The 20839-nt window shown below is 48.3% G+C and overlaps 1 protein-coding gene across 1 annotated transcript in view; it reads left to right on the top strand.

The window, feature by feature from the left end:
* The window catches only part of LOC138266409 (solute carrier family 2, facilitated glucose transporter member 11-like), a 364472-nt gene that overhangs the window by 189521 nt on the left and 154112 nt on the right, over positions 1 to 20839 (top strand). The window contains exon 4 of the mRNA XM_069215178.1: positions 5773 to 5897. Coding sequence (XP_069071279.1) covers positions 5773 to 5897 — 125 coding nt within the window. The remainder of the gene's footprint in view (positions 1 to 5772; positions 5898 to 20839) is intronic.

The raw sequence follows: 20839 nt of genomic DNA, 5'->3' as shown, positions 1-20839 counted from the left end.
ATGGTGTGGAGTGCAGTAGAGTGAAGTGGCTTGGCATAGACTCAAGAAAAGTGTCACACTTTGGAGTACTGTGTTGTACAGTAGAGTGTAGTGGGGTGTTGTGCAGTACTGAAAAGTGATGCACACTACAGTAGAATAATGTGGCATACAGTCTGGTGGTTTTGGTTAAGTGGAGTGGTGTACAGTACAGTGTTGGTACATTGGAGGATTATCTCTCAATTTTGCTCTTGATGGGGAGATGCTGCTGGTGCAATTGGTTGCACAGGCGTTGAAGTTCTTCACTTACTGTTCAAGGCTGATGGAGGTCTTGAGGTTATCCATCCAGCTGGTTGTACAGTGTTATAGAGTACACTGGCAGTGAGTGGCATAGAGTGGAGTGGCATACAGTGGAGTTGAGTACTGTGTCAAAGTAGAGTGGAGTAAAGTGGGATGCAGTGCCATACAAAGAGTTGCTTACAGTGTCGTATAGTGGACTAGATGATCATAGAGTAGAGTGGAATAGAAAGTTGTACAGTGGCAAACAGTACAGTACTGTGTTATAGAGTGAATTGAAGGGGTATAAACAGGAATAAAGTGTTTTAGAGTGGCATACATTGTAGTGCAGTGTTGTAGAGTGTAGTTGAATAAACTACACGTGTGTGTGAAACAGGAGCTGCGTAGAGTGGGTTCTTCTATAGTAGCATAGAGTGAGGTAGAGTCTCATACAGTGGAGTATAGAGGAGTGGTGTAATGTAGGGTGGCATAAAGTACAGCAGAGTCTATTGGAATGTCGTAGAGTGGCATGGAGTGTTATCGCGTAGAATAAGTAGTAAGCTGTTATGAGTTGGAGTGGGGTCTCGTACAGTAGAGTGGAGTGATGTGTCATATAGAAAAGCATTGTATAGTGGAATAGAGGGCGAAATAGGCCGGGGGCCACTTGCCCCCCTGCCCTGTGAATATAATGGCAGGACCCAAAGATAGGGTCCCCAGGGCCAACATCGGCCCAGGGAGTGCGTCTACATACTTGTCCCCTAATAAATGCATGAGGCCCTGGTGGATGGGTTCCCGGGGCCAAAAGTGGCCAAGGACCCATGGGTTGGCAGCCTTTGGGATGTCTGCCAAATGGCTCAGCGCCTGTGGCTAACTCCACGCTGCGCATGGGCAAACGCTGTGCACAGCCTGGAGTTGGCTGCATGAGGGGGGTGCCCTAAGGAAACTATATCTCGCACCTTTGCCATACTCTGCCAATTTCTCCACATATTACATAACTCATGATATCTTCTAGGACATCATAGATAATATCACTGCAACATTTTTAGTAAAATTATCAATGAGAAAACTGTTCATGGCGGGGCGCAAGTTATAGCTATCTTAGGGCATGAGTCATAGTTCTTGAGATAACTATAACTGCTGAATTTATGTGGTTTCATGTGTGTAAAATCTGAACCTAACTATAAAGTCCCTGTAACCTTTATTTTTTTCCAGTGAATTTCTATGGTTTTTATATCCTATTTCCTAACTATAACATCCCTGTAAACTTTGTTTTTTCATTTTTTTAAAATGCAAAGTAATACTTAATCACCATACTTCAATCAAACCACTGCTGCTCACAGCCTTTGGCTGTGTGTGCGAGGGATTGGCTCCAAGGCCTGACTGCGGCCCACCCACTCCCTCGTGCCAGGCCTTTGGCAGTTGATCTGTGGGCCCCCTCCCTGGGACGCTTTTGGCCCCAAGGACCCCATTATTTGGGTCCTGGAGCATTTTTTATGGGGTGGCGTGGAGCCCCCTTCTCCGGGTTTTTTTTGGCCCCATGCCTCGGGGCCTGGCCTTATTCAAATCAATCAGTCAATTACGTATTTGTAACTTGAGGCTAATCACCCATAGGGTCTCAAGGCCCCGCGTTATTAAAATGTTGGGGGGGACATGCAGCACCTCAGGGACCAAGGGACATAGCAGGATATGGCCCTGGGTCATGGGATCCCCAATGCCTTTAATGCCTCTGGTGGGGGGGCTGTATGGACCCACTCCCCTTTCTTATTGCAGCCGGACCTCTGGGAATAGAGCCCCCGGGCTGAAATTTGGCCTGGGGAGGGAGGGCCACGTGCTTTCCTCTCCCTTAATAACATTGACTGTACCCCAGAGGTGGGGTCTCCAAGGCCAAAATCCACCCGGGTAGGGGGCCACGAGGCTCCCTTCCCTACTAAACATCAGCTGGGCCCTGGGGGATGGAGTCCCTGGGGCTGAAATTGGCCTCGGGGACACGTGGAGCCCCCCCACCATATTAATGGAAACAATCCAACCTCCTCACCCCTCCTCTCCGACCTGGCCCTTCTGGGGAGCTAAAAAATCACAAGCATGGGAGACTGCGCTTGTTTTTTTTATTTTTATTTTATTATTGCTCTGGATCCTCAGCTATTTCAGTAGAAATTTGAAAAAAAGCTTTGGTCCCAGGTGGGGTCATTGTGGAAACACACCACTATGCCTAGGGGGTCAGGGTATTCCTACCCTGTCCCCTAGTGTTTTTTATGGTTTAAGTCCCAAGATGGCTGCCACCTCTTCTTGCTTGAGGTGGTGACAGCCAGTCTAATCTGACCATTGGATCTCTCAGGTCGGCAGACCCTCCACGTCCCTAGATATACATACATCTTTTTTATCAAATTACTTTAAAACTACTGAATGGATTTACACCAAATTAAAAAAAACACTTTCCAGACACAGATCTAGTTTTCTGCCACATTTAGTGTAATTTCATTCAGTGGTTCATGCTGTAGCCATGTTCAAAATCCCTATGGGAAATTGCATGAGAAAGTCACGTTTCCCCCCTTTTTCTCGTCTCCTGCTTGATGAATCACCCTGAAGCTTTCCAGATAGCAGCTGGACTGACTGGCACTCTAGTTTTGTAAATTTGTGGAGCTACGTTTAACGGCACTAAAGTTATTAGCAATTAGCTGACCCCAGTTGGTATAGTTAGGACCTAATTCCCATAGAAAAAGTGTTTTTTGTTATGCTAATAACTTTGGCGCCGTTTGAATCTTTACAATTTGTTTTAAAGTAATGGCTTGGTCACTTCAGTTGTTGTCTGGAAAGTTTTGGGGTGATCCATGAAGTGGGGGACAGGAAAAAAGGGGAGTCCAAAAATGCATTTTCCACATGCATTATCCCCCCTCGAGGAATTTTGAACACGACCAAAGCCCGAACCTCTGAGCGGAATCACACAAACTTTTGCAGAAGACTAGCTCTTGGTCCAGAAACAGCCCTTTTTGTAATTTGGTGTAAATCCGGTCAGTAGTTTTGGAGATATTAAAGGAAAAAGAAGCATACCTAGGGACACGATTCCTCCGTGGATGTGACAGACCTCATGCTGAGATCTGATTGGCTGCCAACACTTCAACCAGGAAGTGTTGGCAGCGATCTTGAGACTCGGACTCGTCCGTGTCCCAAGAAAATAGGTGAAAAAAACCATAAGGGGTCAAGGAATACCCTGACCCCTAGGTCTGGTGGTGAAGACCCACAGGGATCCTGTCGGGGCTAAAAAAAAAATATTTTTTTGCTGCAAATTTGCAGGGATTTGAGAATTCAAGGATTGTTTTTTTTTTAAAACAAGCACAGTCCCCCATGCTTGCTTATACTGTAGCCCTTAGCTAGAGCAAATGCTAGAGCAAATGTTAAAGTATGTATTTTTTGGCTTTTCCTTCATTTTCACTCCTTTCCCTTCTCTTCCCTTGCTTTTTCTGCCATTTTATTGTGTCCCTTCTTGTTTTTCTCTCGTTTTCACTGCTTTCTCCTTACTATTTCTGCCATTTTTTGTGTGCCTTCTCCTTTCTTTTCCCTCGTTTTCACTGCTTTCTCCTTGTTTTTTCCACCGTTTTTTTGTGTGCCTTCTCCTTGCTTTTCCTTCATTTTCATTGCTTTCTCCTTGGTTTTCACACGGTTTGTGTGTGCGTCCTCCTTGCTATTCCCTTGCTTTCACTGCTTTCTGCTTGCTTTTTCCCTCACTGCTGCTCCGGCATGCTGCCTTTTATTTCTCGCCTCCCTCCTTGCCCCACCTGGCCCCACCCACCGCCTCCCAGCACCCTCACTCCTCCCAGGACCTACATTGTGGCTCCCCCAGAGCCACCAACAAGGAGGAAATGGGTGCCCTGGGTAGGGCCAAGGCGCCCAACAATTTAAGGTGAGACCCCAGGGGATAGGGTCTCCGGGTGCCAGTATTGACCCATGGAGGTGGGCTGTGTGCCCCTTCCTTTAAATGCTTAGCAGGCCCTGGGGGATGCCCAGGGAGGTGGGCTGTGTGCCCCTTCCTTTAAATGCTGGGCAGACCTTAAGGGATGTGTCCCCTGGCCAATATTGGTGCAGGGAGGGGTACTGCATTCCCCTTCCTCTTTAAAAGGTGTCAGACCACGGGGGATGGGCTCCCTGGGGAGAAAATGGGCCTGGGGAGGGCAGGCTGCATGCCCCTCACTAGTATTGACTCCCTTTCAGGGATTTAATCAGCCGGCCAAACACTGCATGCAGCGTAGGGTTGGCTGCATGCGGCCGTGCACAGCCATGCACAGCCGAAGATCGTGTGCAGTGGAGGATAGATGAATGTATGGTAATTAAATATTACTTTACTTTTTTTTTAAACGTAGAAATTTACTTTAAAAAAACCTAAAGTTACAGGGACGCCATAGTTAGGAAATAAAATGTAAAGAAAACCTTTGAAATTCACTAAAAACTAATGTTACAGGGACATTACAGTTAGATTCAGATTTTACATACACAAAACCACAGAAATTCAGCAGTTATTGTTATCTATAACTATAAAAGTCCATAAGGGGGCAGCGTGAACAACCCTGACCCTCATGACCACGCTTTAAGTCAAATGAAATAAATGATTGTTTTTGGGTGCCTGTACCATGGTGGCTGTGCCTGGTACTGCGGAACCTAGCGCAGAATCACTTGTGGTACCACAGTAACAGATCCACGGTACCAAAAAACAATAAAGTCCAAGTCTCTGGTCATAGACCAGACCCTGTGAACAACCACTATTGTGCATGCCGTAAGCCATGCATAGTAGGGGTGGATCACCAGCAGCGTGTTGGGCACGAGGTCAACCCATGGGCACGAGTTCAACTCATTGCTCCATGCTGCTGAAGGCTGTGAGCAATGGGTGGTTGGGTGCTCATAGGGGGGTGTCTGAAAGGCTTTGGGTGCTTGTGGGTGGAATGGGTTGGGAATCCACCCAGGACCTCCGTCCAGTCACCCTCTGTGCACTGTTCAAGGTCATCTCCAGGAGGGATTTAACCATATGCTCAACGGCCTTGGACAATCTGTGGCCAATACCCCATTGCACACGGCCTTCAGCCATGTGCAGTGGGGTGATGGGCACTGGGTCTGTTTTGGTATTTCTGCTAGCTAGTACATTGTCTCACAGTTTTCTGAAGTGACCAAACGGTGGCATGCTCATGACATACAAAGTACCTGAGCAAATATTAAGAACACTGCAGTTTAAAAATTCCATATGTTAAATATAAAAATAGATCACACTTTTTTGGCCACTCCATAAGTCAGTGTGCACATTACTTACTGAGTTCCACATGAACCTACCTAAGCCCCACAGAGGATTTAAGACATATGTTCTGTTATTCGTTTGTGAATCTTGACCACCATCATGACGTGTCTGATATTACTTCTATAACACAAATCGTCTTTGCTGCAAAGCATCCAGTCTCTGTGTTTGACCTCCATGTTCAGATTCTGAGTTTAAATACTTCCATGGAATGCTAAAACTACATCACCTGTATGTCTTTTCAGGAGGAAAAGCCAGCAGTGGAATAACCTGCTTGCGATCGGGGCATCACTGATCGTTGGGTGTAGCAAGATGGCAGGATCCTTTGAGATGATTCTGATTGGCCGCTTCTTCTATGGCATAAATGCAGGTATCTCCACTCTTCTCCCTGAAGTTTCAGTTGCTTTGTGGTTAGCTATCCTCTTAGTGCTCACATGTCCCACTTGACCTTCTGCTGTGGTATAGGTATGCCACCACCTCACATTTCACTGTTAAGCCTATATTTTCTGAGTGCAGAGTAATTCCAGATTCAGGGCCTGATTTAGATCTTGACGGTATTACCACTGAACCTCCATCAAGTCGACGGTGTTCCGGCCACAGTATTTAGATGTATTATGGCTGAGTCGCCAACCGCCATGACGAAGTACTCTTCCTAGCTGTCACGCTGGTGGGTTCCGGCCAACCATATTCATATATTACAGTTCTACAGGCGGTGTATTGCGATGGATTGCTGATGGAGGGAGGCTGTTGTGGGATGCAATGTACATTGTGCAATGGCAGCGGCTATTGAACAGAGATAAGACACACGCCATACCTTGGCCATATATGGCCAATTACACAACACACCATATACACACTATTATCCAAAGCAATTCCACCACAACACAACACATACATGTTGAAGAACACACTGCAATATATCCATGACACAACATACACACGCTATTGACACTGCACCCACAAGCGACACAAACACAATAACTAACATTACTACAGACTCATCTACACAAACACACTCACACAAAAGCACAACTACACACATCACAACAATGACCACCACACAACAAAACTCACCTGAATGTTGCAACACAACACACAATCAAACATACACAACAACATCAAACCCACATGCAGGTGGCACACATACTGACACAACCACCTCATGGTCAGCATCTGTTTGCCCTCCTCTGTGCAGCTCCACCTGTTGCTACTACCTCTACCGAGTTTCGGATTTAGAGCCTGCATGACTCTCAGTTCGAGGCCCACCTCCACCCGCAAGCTCCCTCCTGCTCCTCATCCCTAGTAGCCTAGTGGCCATCTGAATGTAAATATTTTGTTGTCTCTCTTTACTTCTGCTTATTTTTCTGTCATTTTTATTTCATTTTTTCTCTTCTTTCTTTCTTGTTTCTTTCTCTCTCCTTTCACTCTCCCCACATTTCCCACGCTGCTGCTTCCCCTGTGGCCCCGCCCCCCTCCCTCCCTGTGAAGCGCTTTACTGCACTCCTGCAACCCAGCTGACTGGTCAGCGTCTGTTCGCCCTCCTCTGTGCAGCTCCACCTGTTGCTGCTGCCTCTGCCGCATTTCAAACTGAGAGCCTCCCGACTCTCAGTTCGAGGCCCACCTTCCCCCGCAGGCTCCCACCTGCACCTCAACCCTGGTGGCCTAGTGGTCATCTGCATGTAAGTATCTTGCTGTCTCTTTACTTCTGTTTTTTACTTCTGCTTATTTTTCTGTCATTTTCATTCCATTTTTCTTTTCTTTCTTTCTTGTCTTTCTCTCTCCTTTCACTCTCCCCACGTTTCCTGTGCCGCTTCTGCCCCCCCCATCAGGTTAGTCAACTTCTTCAACCGAAAAATCAAAGACGTATACGACAGCTTTGGATCCCAAGACCCCCCTAAGCCCTCCAACAACCCGTTAGATCTGTCCCATCAAACCACCACAGACCCTACACCACTAGACCACCATCACCACAGACGAGACCCGCACCATCATGAGCAGCATCCACTCCGTCACCCCTATGGACCCCTGTCCTCACCACATTTTCAACAAGGCCAACACATCCATCACACCGGAGCTCTGACACCCCTTCAACTGTTCCATAGAGACAGCCACCTTCCCAGCGGACTGGAAGCATGCCAAGATTTGCCCACGCTTAAAGAAACCCACGGCTGACCCCCTGGACCTCAAGAATTACTGGCCCACCTCTCTACTGCCTTTCCCAGCCAAGGTCATCAAAAAGGCCATCAACACTCAGCTCCATAAGCACATCAAGGACAACAACATCCTGGACACCTACCAATCAGGCTTCCGGAGCAATCACAGCATGGAGACCGCCCTTCTCACAGCCACAGAAGACATCTGATCGCTCCTGGCCCCCATCCTACTGGACCTATCGGCTGCCCTCAACAAGGTCTCACACCCCACCCTCTGCTCCAGGGTCCACGCAGCTGGCATCCGCAGAAAAGCCCTATAATGGATATGCTCCTTCCTGTCTGGACAAACACAGAGAGTCAGACTCCTGCCTTACCTGTCAGAACCTAAGGAGATCAGCTGTAGAGTTCCACAGGGCTCCTCCCTGAGCCTCACACTCTTCAACATCTACACGGTGCCTCTAGCATCCATTGTCAGGGATCACTGGCTGAACATTGTCTCCCACGCAAACAATACCCAGCTGATCATCTCACTGACCAAAAACCCCACTACTGCCAAGAAGAATTTCAACAATGGAATGGAGCTGTTGCTGCCGGGATGAAGGACAGCTGCCTCAAGCTCAACTTGGACAAGACCGGGATCCTCACCCTGGGACCATCCACAGCAGGCTGGGATGACTTTTGGTGGCCATCAATCCTCGGCACCCTCCCCCAACAAACAACGCACGCAACCTCAGCGTCATCCTGGACTCATCGCTCACCATGACCCGCCAAGTGAACTCAGTTGCAACCTCCTGGTTTCACACAATCCGACTTCTCTAGAAGATCTCCATTGGATCCCAAAGGACTGCCACAAAACCATAGCCCATGCCCTAGTTACAACAGACTCAAATATGGCAATGCCTTCCATGCTGGTACCACCCATAAGAACCTCAAGAAATTACAGCACATCCAAAACGCCTCCACCAGACTCATCCTGGACATTCCCCGCTGCGAACATATCTGTAATCACCTAAGAAACCTCCACTGGCTCCTTATCGAGAAGAGAATTAACTTAAAGCTCCTCTTCCATGCTTACAAGGCCCTCCATGACCTAGGACCTGCCTACCTCAACCACCACATCACCTTCTACTTCCCCAGCAGACCTCTCCGCCCTAGCCACCGTACCCCACATACGGAAGACCTTGGCAGGTGGGAGATCCTTTGCCTACCTCACGGCAAAGAGCTGGAACACCCTGCACCTCAGGCAGTTACCATTGCTATCTCAATTCAGGAAGGACCTTAAAACTTAGCTATTTGACTGAAGCTCGGAGGACAAACCCCCTTAGCGCCTCGAGACTCTTACGGGTGAGTAATTGCACTTTATAAACCCTGATTTTATTTGATTACCCACTCCAGCTCCCTTCACCTCAACCAGCCAATCTTATCTAGCACACACATACACATACTGATTCACATAAACAACTGGAAGCACAACAATACAGGTACAGGTCCCCTTGCATTGTACACACATGGGCATAGTTGACGGGTGTGATTGTAATGTTATTTTGGTGCCAGAATGTATTTGGCAATAAATACTGACACCAAAATGACATTTGTGTATTTGTGCGATATGTGTCTTCTTCCAGTGTGTCCCAATCCATATCTGACACAAATATTTTTTTTCCTACATATGCATGTCACAGTAAGTTACAAAAAGGACTGTGACATGTATATGACTGCAGTGGTCCCGAACTCATGTGTAATGACCACATAAAGTACACAGGCAATGCAGATATCCTACCTTCGAGTAGGAAGACGGGGGCATGGTGTGTCCTCTGTGATCCAGTGGTAGCAGCAACACAGGTCTTGTCCAGTCTTGTCCAGTTTGAATCAGAAAAAAGGGTAGGCTTTCACCTCATTTCCCCTCCAATCCACCAACTCGGGTGCGGAGGTAGAACTGCCACATTTAGCTTGGCGGAAAGGCACATCAGAATCTGCTTGGCAGTAAGGTTGGCTGGAGTGCCACTGCCTTCCACAATTTCCACTGGCGACGTCAACGCACGTGGTGACTCCTGACGGAAACGGTGGGACTCGGCAGTCTACTGCCTATGGGACCGGCAACATCTAAATCAGGGGGAGAGACCGCCAAGCTGGCGGATGGGTGTTCAGATGGAAAACTGACAACAGGATTGTTACTGTCAAGATATAAATCAGACCCTCGGTCAGTAACAGGAGTTATCAGCAACATCTGGAATTACCAGTTTTGTCGTAAAAAATGTGACTCTTATTTTGTTTCACTGTGAGATTTTGCGTGCAAGAATTAGAGCAGCTACTGCAATTTCAGTGATTATTCCTCATTCTGAGGCCCAATCTGGTGAAGACCCTTTGAAAATATTGCTTCCTGCGCTGTTGGTATTTGCCATAGGGTGAAATGTTTAGCCAATTTTTCCAGCAAAGGTATAAGAGGGCCTTAAAACTGTGACGTTATAGCAACACAGGGACAAAAGAACCTCTTACAGTAGATAAGAGTTAAATCCAAGATACCAAGTTTTCTAGCTTTCTTTCACAGCACAGACTGTAATGTCCATCAACTTATCAAATGTTTCCGAATGACCCACAAATATTCTATTGTATCAAGAACTTAAATAGAGCTAAGCTAACTATTAGAGACACATGGCATTACAGAAGAGGGCTTGGTTGTGGGGTGGGAGATTATTGGGGAAGATTCTAAGAAAGCATAATTAGTTGGTATTGAGGACTGGTAGTAACTCAGTGGGAGAGGCATTCGTGCATAGACAAAATGGTGCTCTGTCTTGCTGGGAAGGAGATGAATGGTTTTCAAAAAGACTAAGATGATACAAAGTGCTGAGCTTTAGCTCAGTTTGTGGGTGATCTGAAACTGACCATTTTGTCCAGAGTGCCAGTGGAAGATATCTGTTTCCCATTCCACTGCTTCGTCCCTAGTTAGCCTACCAGATAAGTCTTTGTCATCAAAGACACCATATGTAAAGGGCTGGGTTTCAAGCCTCCTTCAGCTTTTTGCTTTTTATCAGCCAGAGGTATGGTCGACCTCTTCCAGTAGCCACGGCGATGTGTATGTAATGCATGACCCCAGCGGCCAGTACCCTGTAGAAGGAGCCCTAAGGAGGAAAAAAGGCTAAAGGCAAAAACCCTCCTGAAACCAAGTGAAAAGGCTCCTTCAAGACGAACACAAAGCTGTGCAGGATGTACTTACAAGATGCAATTGAGTAATCTTTAGGAAAACTAAAAAGATAGAAGGAAAAAACCTGGGTCAAAAAGTAGACCAGAGGACATTGAATGCAATGAAAAAATAACTCTTCAAAATGTGTTGAACTTAGCTCCTCACTATTCATGTAGAGGAACAGGAAGTATACCATCATTCATACTCACCATCCAATTGAAATCCTGTATAACAGAATTACATATATATATATATATCTCAAATATATTATTTTAGTTCATCAAAACCATAGCAATGTTACAAAAATACACTTTTCTTTAAATGAATTGCAATTCACTTAAAAATAAAGGCCTGTGCTAGAGCACACAATTCATACCTTACTTATAGTGAGGCGTTGTGCCAGTTAATGGCCAATTGGAAAACTAGGCTGGCACATAATTTACCAGTAAACCACGGCTAAAATGTGTATCCATGCGATGAGCAATAGGAAAACAAAATTAAATGATGAAATAAAAAAAATAAAATTAGGAGAGTCAAGAAACCTTAGGCACTGCTAGAACCAAATGTTAGAAAAATTTACAGTTTTGCAGTGGGTCAGCTGGATTTAGGCAGGCTACATGGATTTCCCTGCAGGACAGAATGCCTCTGTTGTTGAAGCTACTCTTCAAGAGTTGCAGCATTACTCAACTGGGGGCAAACGCAGACAGTATGAATAAAACCAACCTCGTGGCTATTGCAGTGCCTGCATGACATCGAACCAGGATGCTTCCAGGCTGGTGTGTTGGCCACAGTTGGTGAGTTGTCCAGACGTGAAGCCATTAGGCTACGCTTTATTCACACCAAAACGGAGTCAAAAGGTAGGTGGCAGGAGCCAGTGTGGAGTAATGCTTTAGAACCATCCAAGAGCGGGCACTGAATTAGATTTTGTCTTCAATCAGAGAGACTGATTTAGCTGCCCTGTTTGTCCCGTCTTTGAAAGCATCATATGATACGCCAGCCTCCCACAATTCTTTCAAACACAATTGATTTATAGAAGCATACAGGTATTTGTTGTGAGTCAATTGCGGTTATTCAGAACGTCTTGTGAATGACTGATCTTACACCAGGTCCTTCATTTCGAGTCTGGCGGTCTGAGGATCGCCGCAGTGAAGGTGGCGGTCACACTGCCATACTGAGTAGACCACCATATTATAACCATGGCCGTGTTCCGACCGGAACACAGCCAAGTCACCGCCAGTCCCGCCAGTGTGGACGGGCTGCCGCGGACAGCGGTAGGCATCTCCAGGCCAGTGGGGAGCAAGTTTCCGCTGACCATATTACGAAGTCGCACACCGCCAGGATTTCTGCAACGGTTGCCCAGCCACGAAAAGCCTGGTGGAAATGAACAACATATAAGGGGACACTCACCTTCAGGAACACCAGCACGTCTGCAGCCGCCATGGAATCCAAATTGGAAGTTTTCCCAAAGCTCCTGCTGGCAATACACTCCAGAACAAGCAACGAAGACACCAACCGCAAGTACACACACCTAGCACACACTGGAGGGAAGGCCATTAGTACACACCCACACACAACACACACATCTAGCTCGGCTAGTGATGGCCACACACACATACACGCAAACAAACACCCGTAGCAATACACACTTACAAAGACTTGCATACAAACTACACACAACAAATCGCACATATGCAACACATAAATGTGGAAGGAAAGCCAGGACAAGTTTATTACCCTCAACACCAACTGGTGTCTGGTGCAGATGTATTAGATAGCAATGTGAATATCACAAATAACTATTTACAACATGGGCCTACTGGCCAGTTCATTGTATTGTGTGCCCCAGGCACTCGGCAATGTACATGGCCCCAACTTGACTCCTGACTGAAAAGTGGCCTCCACATGGTGGGGGCATTAACCCCTTCGCTGCCAGGCCTTTTCCCCCTCCTGTGCCAGGCCCTTTTTTGCCTATTTGGGGCAGTTCGCGCTTAGGCCCTCATAACTTTTTGTCCACATAAGCTAACCAAGCCAAATTTGCGTCCTTTTTTTCCAACATCCTAGGGATTCTAAAGGTACCCAGACTTTGTGGGTTCCCCCGAAGGAGGCCAAGAAATTGGCCAAAATACAGTGAAAATTTCGTCTTTTTCAAAAAAATTGGAAAAAGGGGCTGCAGAAGAAGGCTTGTGGTTTTTCCCCTGAAAATGGCATCAACAAAGGGTCTGCGGTGCTAAACTCAGCAGCTTCCCAGCTTTCAGGAACAGGCAGACTTGAATCCGAAAACCCAATTTTTCAACACAATTTTGGCATTTTACTGGGGCATACCCCATTTGTGCAATTTTTTGTGCTTTCAGCCTCCTTCCAGTCAGTGACAGGAATGGTCATGAAACCAATGCTGGATCCCAGAAACCTAAACATTTCTGAAAAGTAGACAAAATTCTGAATTCAGCAAGGGGTCATTTGTGTAGATCCTACAAGGGTTTCCTACAGAAAATAACAGCTGAAAAAGAAAAATATTGAAATTGAGGTGAAAAAACCATCAATTTTTCTCTACGTTTTACTCTGTAACTTTTCCCTGCAATGTCAGATTATCGAAAGCAATATACCGTTACGTCTGCTGGACTCCTCTGGTTGCGGGGATATATAGGGTTTGTAGGTTCATCAAGAACCCGAGTAACACAGAGCCAATAAATGAGCTGCACCCTGCAGTGCGTTTTCATTCTATACCGGGTATACAGCAATTCATTTGCTGAAATATAAGGAGTAAAAAATTGCTATCAAGAAAACCTTTGCATTTCCAAAAAGGGCACAAGATAAGGTGTTGAGGAGCAGTGGTTATTTGCACATCTCTGAATTCCGGGGTGACCATAGTAGCACGTGAATTACAGGGAATTTCTCAAATAGATGTCTTTTTTACACACACTCCTATATTTGGAAGGAAAAAATGTAGAGAAAGACAAGGGGCAATAGTACTTGTTTTGCTAATCTATGTTCCCCCAAGTCTCCCGATAAAAATGGTACCTCACTTGTGTGGGTAGGCCTAGCACCCGCGACAGGATATGCCCCAAAACACAACGTGGACACATCACAGAAAACAGAGCTGTTTTTAGCAAAGTGACTACCTGTAGATTTTGGCCTCTAGCTCAGCCGCCACCTAGGGAAACCTACCAAACCTGTGCATTTCTGAAAACTAGAGACCTAGGGGAATCCAAGGAGGGGTGACTTGTGTGGCTCGGACCAGGTTCTGTTACCCAGAATCCTTTGCAAACCTCAAAATTTGGCTAAAAAAACACATGTTCCTCACATTTCTGTGGCAGAAAGTTCTGGAATCTGAGAGGAGCCACAAATTTCCTTCCACCCAGCGTTCCCCCACGTGTCCCGATAAAAATGATACCTCACTTGTGTGGGTAGGCCTAGCACCCGCGACAGGATATGCCCCAAAACACAACGTGGACACATCACAGAAAACAGAGCTGTTTTTAGCAAAGTGACTACCTGTAGATTTTGGCCTCTAGCTCAGCGGCCACCTAGGGAAACCTACCAAACCTGTACATTTCTGAAAACTAGAGACCTAGGGGAATCCAAGGAGGGGTGACTTGTGTGGCTCGGACCAGGTTCTGTTACCCAGAATCCTTTGCAAACCTCAAAATTTGGCTAAAAAAACACATGTTCCTCACATTTCTGTGGCAGAAAGTTCTGGAATCTGAGAGGAGCCACAAATTTCCTTCCACCCAGCGTTCCCCCACGTCTCCCGATAAAAATGATACCTCACTTGTGTGGGTAGGCCTAGCGCCCGCGACAGGATATGCCCCAAAACACAACGTGGACATATCACAGAAAACAGAGCTGTTTTTAGCAAAGTGACTACCTGTAGATTTTGGCCTCTAGCTCAGTCGCCACCTAGGGAAACCTACCAAACCTGTGCATTTCTGAAAACTAGAGACCTAGGGGAATCCAAGGAGGGGTGACTTGCGGGGCTCGGACCAGGTTCTGTTACCCAGAATCCTTTGCAAACCTCAAAATTTGGCTAAAAAAACACATGTTCCTCACATTTCTGTGGCAGAAAGTTCTGGAATCTGAGAGGAGCCACAAATTTCCTTCCACCCAGCGTTCCCCCACGTCTCCCGATAAAAATGATACCTCACTTGTGTGGGTAGGCCTAGCGCCCGCGACAGGATATGCCCCAAAACACAACGTGGACATATCACAGAAAACAGAGCTGTTTTTAGCAAAGTGACTACCTGTAGATTTTGGCCTCTAGCTCAGCCGCTACCTAGGGAAACCTACCAAACCTGTGCATTTCTGAAAACTAGAGACCTAGGGGAATCCAAGGAGGGGTGACTTGCGGGGCTCAGACCAGGTTCTGTTACCCAGAATCCTTTGCAAATCTCAAAATTTGGCTAAAAAAACACATGTTCCTCACATTTCTGTGGCAGAAAGTTCTGGAATCTGAGAGGAGCCACAAATTTCCTTCCACCCAGCGTTCCCCCACGTCTCCCGATAAAAATGATACCTCACTTGTGTGGGTAGGCCTAGCGCCCGCGACAGGATATGCCCCAAAACACAACGTGGACATATCACAGAAAACAGAGCTGTTTTTAGCAAAGTGACTACCTGTAGATTTTGGCCTCTAGCTCAGCCGCCACCTAGGGAAACCTACCAAACCTGTACATTTCTGAAAACTAGAGACCTAGGGGAATCCAAGGAGGGGTGACTTGTGTGGCTCGGACCAGGTTCTGTTACCCAGAATCCTTTGCAAACCTCAAAATTTGGCTAAAAAAACACATGTCCCTCTAATTTCTGTGGCAGAAAGTTCTGGAATCTGAGAGGAGCTACAAATTTCCTTCCACCCAGCGTTCCCCCAAGTCTCCCGATAAAAATGATACCTCACTTGCGTGGGTAGGCCTAGCGCCGGCGACAGGAAACACCCCAAAGCGCAACGTGGACACATCCTAAATTTTGGAAAAAAACAGAGGTGTTTTTTGCGAAGTGCCTACCTGTAGATTTTGGCCTCTAGCTCAGCCGGCACCTAGGGAAACCTACCAAACCTGTGCATTTCTGAAAACTAGAGACCTAGGGGAATCCAAGGAGGGGTGACTTGCGGGGCTCGGACCAGGTTCTGTTACCCAGAATCCTTTGCAAACCTCAAAATTTGGCTAAAAAAACACATGTCCCTCACATTTCTGTGGCAGAAAGTTCTGGAATCTGAGAGGAGCTACAAATTTCCTTCCACCCAGCGTTCCCCCAAGTCTCCCGATAAAAATGATACCTCACTTGCGTGGGTAGGCCTAGCGCCGGCGACAGGAAACACCCCAAAGCGCAACGTGGACACATCCTAAATTTTGGAAAAAAACAGAGGTGTTTTTTGCAAAGTGCCTACCTGTAGATTTTGGCCTCTAGCTCAGCCGGCACCTAGGGAAACCTACCAAACCTGTGCATTTCTGAAAACTAGAGACCTAGGGGAATCCAAGGAGGGGTGACTTGCGGGGCTCGGACCAGGTTCTGTTACCCAGAATCCTTTGCAAACCTCAAAATTTGGCTAAAAATACACATGTTACTCACATTTCTGTGGCAGAAAGTTCTAGAATCTGAGAGGAGCCACAAATTTCCTTCTACCCAGCGTTGCCCCAAGTCTCCCGATAAAAATGATACCTCACTTGTGTGGGTAGGACTAGCGCCCACGAAAGGAAAGGGCCCAAAACACAACGTGGACACATCACATTTTTTTATAAAAAGCAGTGCCTACCTGTGGATTTTGGCCTGTAGCTCAGCCGACACCTGAGGAAACCTAGCAAACCAGTGCATTTTTGAAAACTAGAAACCCAGGGGAATCCAAGATGGGGTGACTTGCGGGGCTCTGACCAGGTTATGTTACCCAGAATCCTTTGCAAACATCAAAATTTGGCCCAAAAAACACTTTTTCCTCTCATTTCGGTGACAGAAAGTTCTGGAATCTGAGAGGAGCCACAAATTTCCTTCCACCCAGCGTTCCCCTAAGTCTCTCGATAAAAATGGTACATCACTTCTGTGGGTAGGCCTAGCGCCCACAAAAGGAAATGGCCCAAAACACAACGTGGACACAACATATTTTTTCGCAGAAAACAGAGGTGTTTTTTGCAAGGTGCCTACCTGTGGTGTTTGGCCTGTAGCTCAGCCGGCCCCAGGGGGGGGGGGCAGAAATGCCCTAAAATAAATTTGCCCCCCCAACCCCCACCCTCCCCCGCCGGGAGCGACCCTTGCCTACGGGGTCGCTCCCCCTGCGTGACATTGGCACCAAAAAACAAATCCCCGGTGCCTAGTGGTTTCTGCCCCCTTGGGGGCAGGTTGACCTAAACTCAGCCAATCTGCCCCCAAGGGGGGCAGAAATGGCCTAAATACAATTTGTCCCCCAGGGGAGCGACTTTTGCCTGATGGGTCGCTCCCCATCTCTAAAAAAAAAAAAAATAAGAAAAAAAAAAAGAAAAAAAAGAAAAATTCCCCTGGCGCCTAGAGGTTTCTGCCCCCACCCGGGGGCAGATCGGCCTAATGATAGGCCGATCTGCCCCCCGGGGGGGCAGAAATGGCCGAAAATAAATTTGCCCCCCCAACCCCCACCCCCCCCCGGGAGCGACCCTTGCCTACGGGGTCGCTCCCCCTGCGTGACATTGGCGCCAAAAAACAAATCCCCGGTGCCTAGTGGTTTCTGCCCCCTTGGGGGCAGGTTGACCTAAACTCAGCCAATCTGCCCCCAAGGGGGGCAGAAATGGCCTAAATACAATTTGTCCCCCAGGGGAGCGACTTTTGCCTGATGGGTCGCTCCCCATCTCTAAAAAAAAAAAAAATAAGAAAAAAAAAAAGAAAAAAAAGAAAAATTCCCCTGGCGCCTAGAGGTTTCTGCCCCCACCCGGGGGCAGATCGGCCTAATGATAGGCCGATCTGCCCCCCGGGGGGGCAGAAATGGCCGAAAATAAATTTGCCCCCCCAACCCCCATCCCCCCCCCGGGAGCGACCCTTGCCTACAGGGTCGCTCCCCCTGCGTGACATTGGCGCCAAAAAACAAATCCCCGGTGCCTAGTGGTTTCTGCCCCCTTGGGGGCAGATTGACCTAAAATTGGGCAATCTGCCCCCAGGGGGGCAGAAATGGTCTAAATACAATTTGCCCCCCCAGGGGAGCGACCCTTGCCTGATGGGTCGCTCCCCATCTCTAAAAAAAGAAACAACAAAAAAAAAATAACTCAAAAAAAAATTGCCCTGGCGCCTAGAGTGTTCTGCCCCCCCCCCCCCGGGGGCAGTTCGGCCTAATAGGCCGATCTGTCCCCCGGGGGGGCAGAAATGGCCTAAAATAAATTTACCCCCCCCCCGGGAGCGACCCTTGCCTACGGGGTCGCTCCCCCTGCGTGACATTGGCGCCAAAAAACAAATCCCCGGTGCCTAGTGATTTCTGCCCCCTTGGGGGCAGATTGACCTAAAATTGGCCAATCTGCCCCCAGGGGGGCAGAAATGGTCTAAATACAATTTGCCCCCCCAGGGGAGCGACCCTTGCCTGATGGGTCGCTCCCCATCTCTAAAAAAAGAAACAACAACAACAACAAAAACACAAAAAAAAAATTGCCCTGGCGCCTAGAGTGTTCTGCCCCCCCCCCGGGGGCAGTTCGGCCTAATAATAGGCCGATCTGTCCCCCGGGGGGGCAGAAATGGCCTAAAATAAATTTGCCCCCCCAACCCCCACCCCCCCCCCCGGGAGCGACCCTTGCCTACGGGGTCGCTCCCCCTGCGTGACATTGGCGCCAAAAAACAAATCCCCGGTGCCTAGTGGTTTCTGCCCCCTTGGGGGCAGATTGACCTAAAATTGGGCAATCTGCCCCCAGGGGGGCAGAAATGGTCTAAATACAATTTGCCCCCCCAGGGGAGCGACCCTTGCCTGATGGGTCGCTCCCCATCTCTAAAAAAAGAAACAACAAAAAAAAAAAAACTCAAAAAAAAATTGCCCTGGCGCCTAGAGTGTTCTGCCCCCCCCCCCCCCGGGGGCAGTTCGGCCTAATAGGCCGATCTGTCCCCCGGGGGGGCAGAAATGGCCTAAAATAAATTTACCCCCCCCCGGGAGCGACCCTTGCCTACGGGGTCGCTCCCCCTGCGTGACATTGGCGCCAAAAAACAAATCCCCGGTGCCTAGTGATTTCTGCCCCCTTGGGGGCAGATTGACCTAAAATTGGCCAATCTGCCCCCAGGGGGGCAGAAATGGTCTAAATACAATTTGCCCCCCCAGGGGAGCGACCCTTGCCTGATGGGTCGCTCCCCATCTCTAAAAAAAGAAACAACAACAACAACAAAAACACAAAAAAAAAATTGCCCTGGCGCCTAGAGTGTTCTGCCCCCCCCCCCGGGGGCAGTTCGGCCTAATAATAGGCCGATCTGTCCCCCGGGGGGGCAGAAATGGCCTAAAATAAATTTGCCCCCCCAACCCCCACCCCCCCCCGGGAGCGACCCTTGCCTACGGGGTCGCTCCCCCTGCGTGACATTGGCGCCAAAAAACAAATCCCCGGTGCCTAGTGGTTTCTGCCCCCTTGGGGGCAGATTGACCTAAAATCGGCCAATCTGCCCCCAGGGGGGCAGAAATGGTCTAAATACAATTTGCCCCCCAGGGGAGCGACCCTTGCCTGATGGGTCGCTCCCCATCTCTAAAAAAAAAAAAAAGAACAAAAAAAAACACACAAAAAAAAAATTTGCCCTGGCGCCTAGAGGTTTCTTCCCCCCCTGGGGGCAGATCGGCCTAATAATAGGCCGATCTGCCCCCAGGGGGGGCAGAAATGGCCTAAAATAAATTCCCCTCCCCCCCAGGGAGCGACCCTTGCCTAAGTGGTCGCTCCCTTTGCGTGAAATTCACGCAAAGAAAAAACTCCCTGGTGTCTAGTGGTTTCTACCCCCCTTGGGGGCAGATTGGCCTCATCAAAATAGGCCAATCTGCCCCCAAGGGGGGCAGAAATGGGCAAAATATAATTTTCCCCCAAGGGGAGCGACCCTTGCCTAAGGGGTCGCTCCCCACCAAAAAAAAAAAAAATGAAACAAAAAAAAAAAAAATGGTCCCTGGTGCCTAGAGGTTTCTGCCCCCCCTGGGGGCAGATCGGCCTAATAGTAGGCCGATCTGCCCCCAGGGGGGGCAGAAAAGGCCTTCCCGAAAATATGCCCCCCTGGGAGCGACCCTTGCCCAAGGGGTCGCTCCCTTTTGTCAATAACAATAAAAAATAAAAAAAATCCCTGGTGTCTAGTGGTTTCTACCCCCCTTGGGGGCAGATTGGCCTCATCAAAATAGGCCAATCTGCCCCCAAGGGGGGCAGAAATGGCCAAAATATAATTTTCCCCCAAGGGGAACGACCCTTGCCTAAGGGGTCGCTCCCCACCTCAATAAAAAAAAAATGAAACAAAAAAAAATAAATAAAACAAAAAAAATGGTCCCTGGTGCCTAGAGGTTTCTGCCCCCCCTGGGGGCAGATCGGCCTAATAAGGCCGATCTGCCCCCAGGGGGGGCAGAAAAGGCCTTTTCAAAAAAATGCCCCCCTGGGAGCGACCCTTGCCCAAGGGGTCGCTCCCTTTTGTCAATTTCTACGAAAAAAAAAAAAAATCCCTGGTGTCTAGTGGGGTTTCAAAAACCGGATTGCAAGCAATCCGGCTTTTGAAACCCTCGGAGGGACTTCAAAGGGAAGGAAATACTTTTCTTTCCCTTTGAAGCCCCTCCGGGCCTCCCAAGTGATTGAAAAAGAAATGCTTTTGCATTTCTTTTTCAATCGCGCTGGAAGCAGAGCTTCCAGCGCGACGAGGGAGGCCCCTGTGACACATCAGCGCGCGCGCGCGCGCTGACGTCACAGGGGGGGGTGGGGGGGGTCGGGGGTGGAAGGGGAAGGTCTTCCCCTTCCATCCCCGACTTGGGGGGGGAAGGGGGGTGCACGGGGGGCGCGCTAGCGCGCCCCCAAGTTCCCCTGTGCCATGGACGAGATGATCTCGTCC

The sequence above is a fragment of the Pleurodeles waltl genome, chromosome 11 (assembly GCF_031143425.1).
Source record: "Pleurodeles waltl isolate 20211129_DDA chromosome 11, aPleWal1.hap1.20221129, whole genome shotgun sequence".
Lineage (NCBI taxonomy): Eukaryota > Metazoa > Chordata > Amphibia > Caudata > Salamandridae > Pleurodeles > Pleurodeles waltl.
The sequence above is the reverse complement of the archived record's forward strand: the minus strand, read 5'-3'. Positions and strand labels throughout refer to the sequence as shown.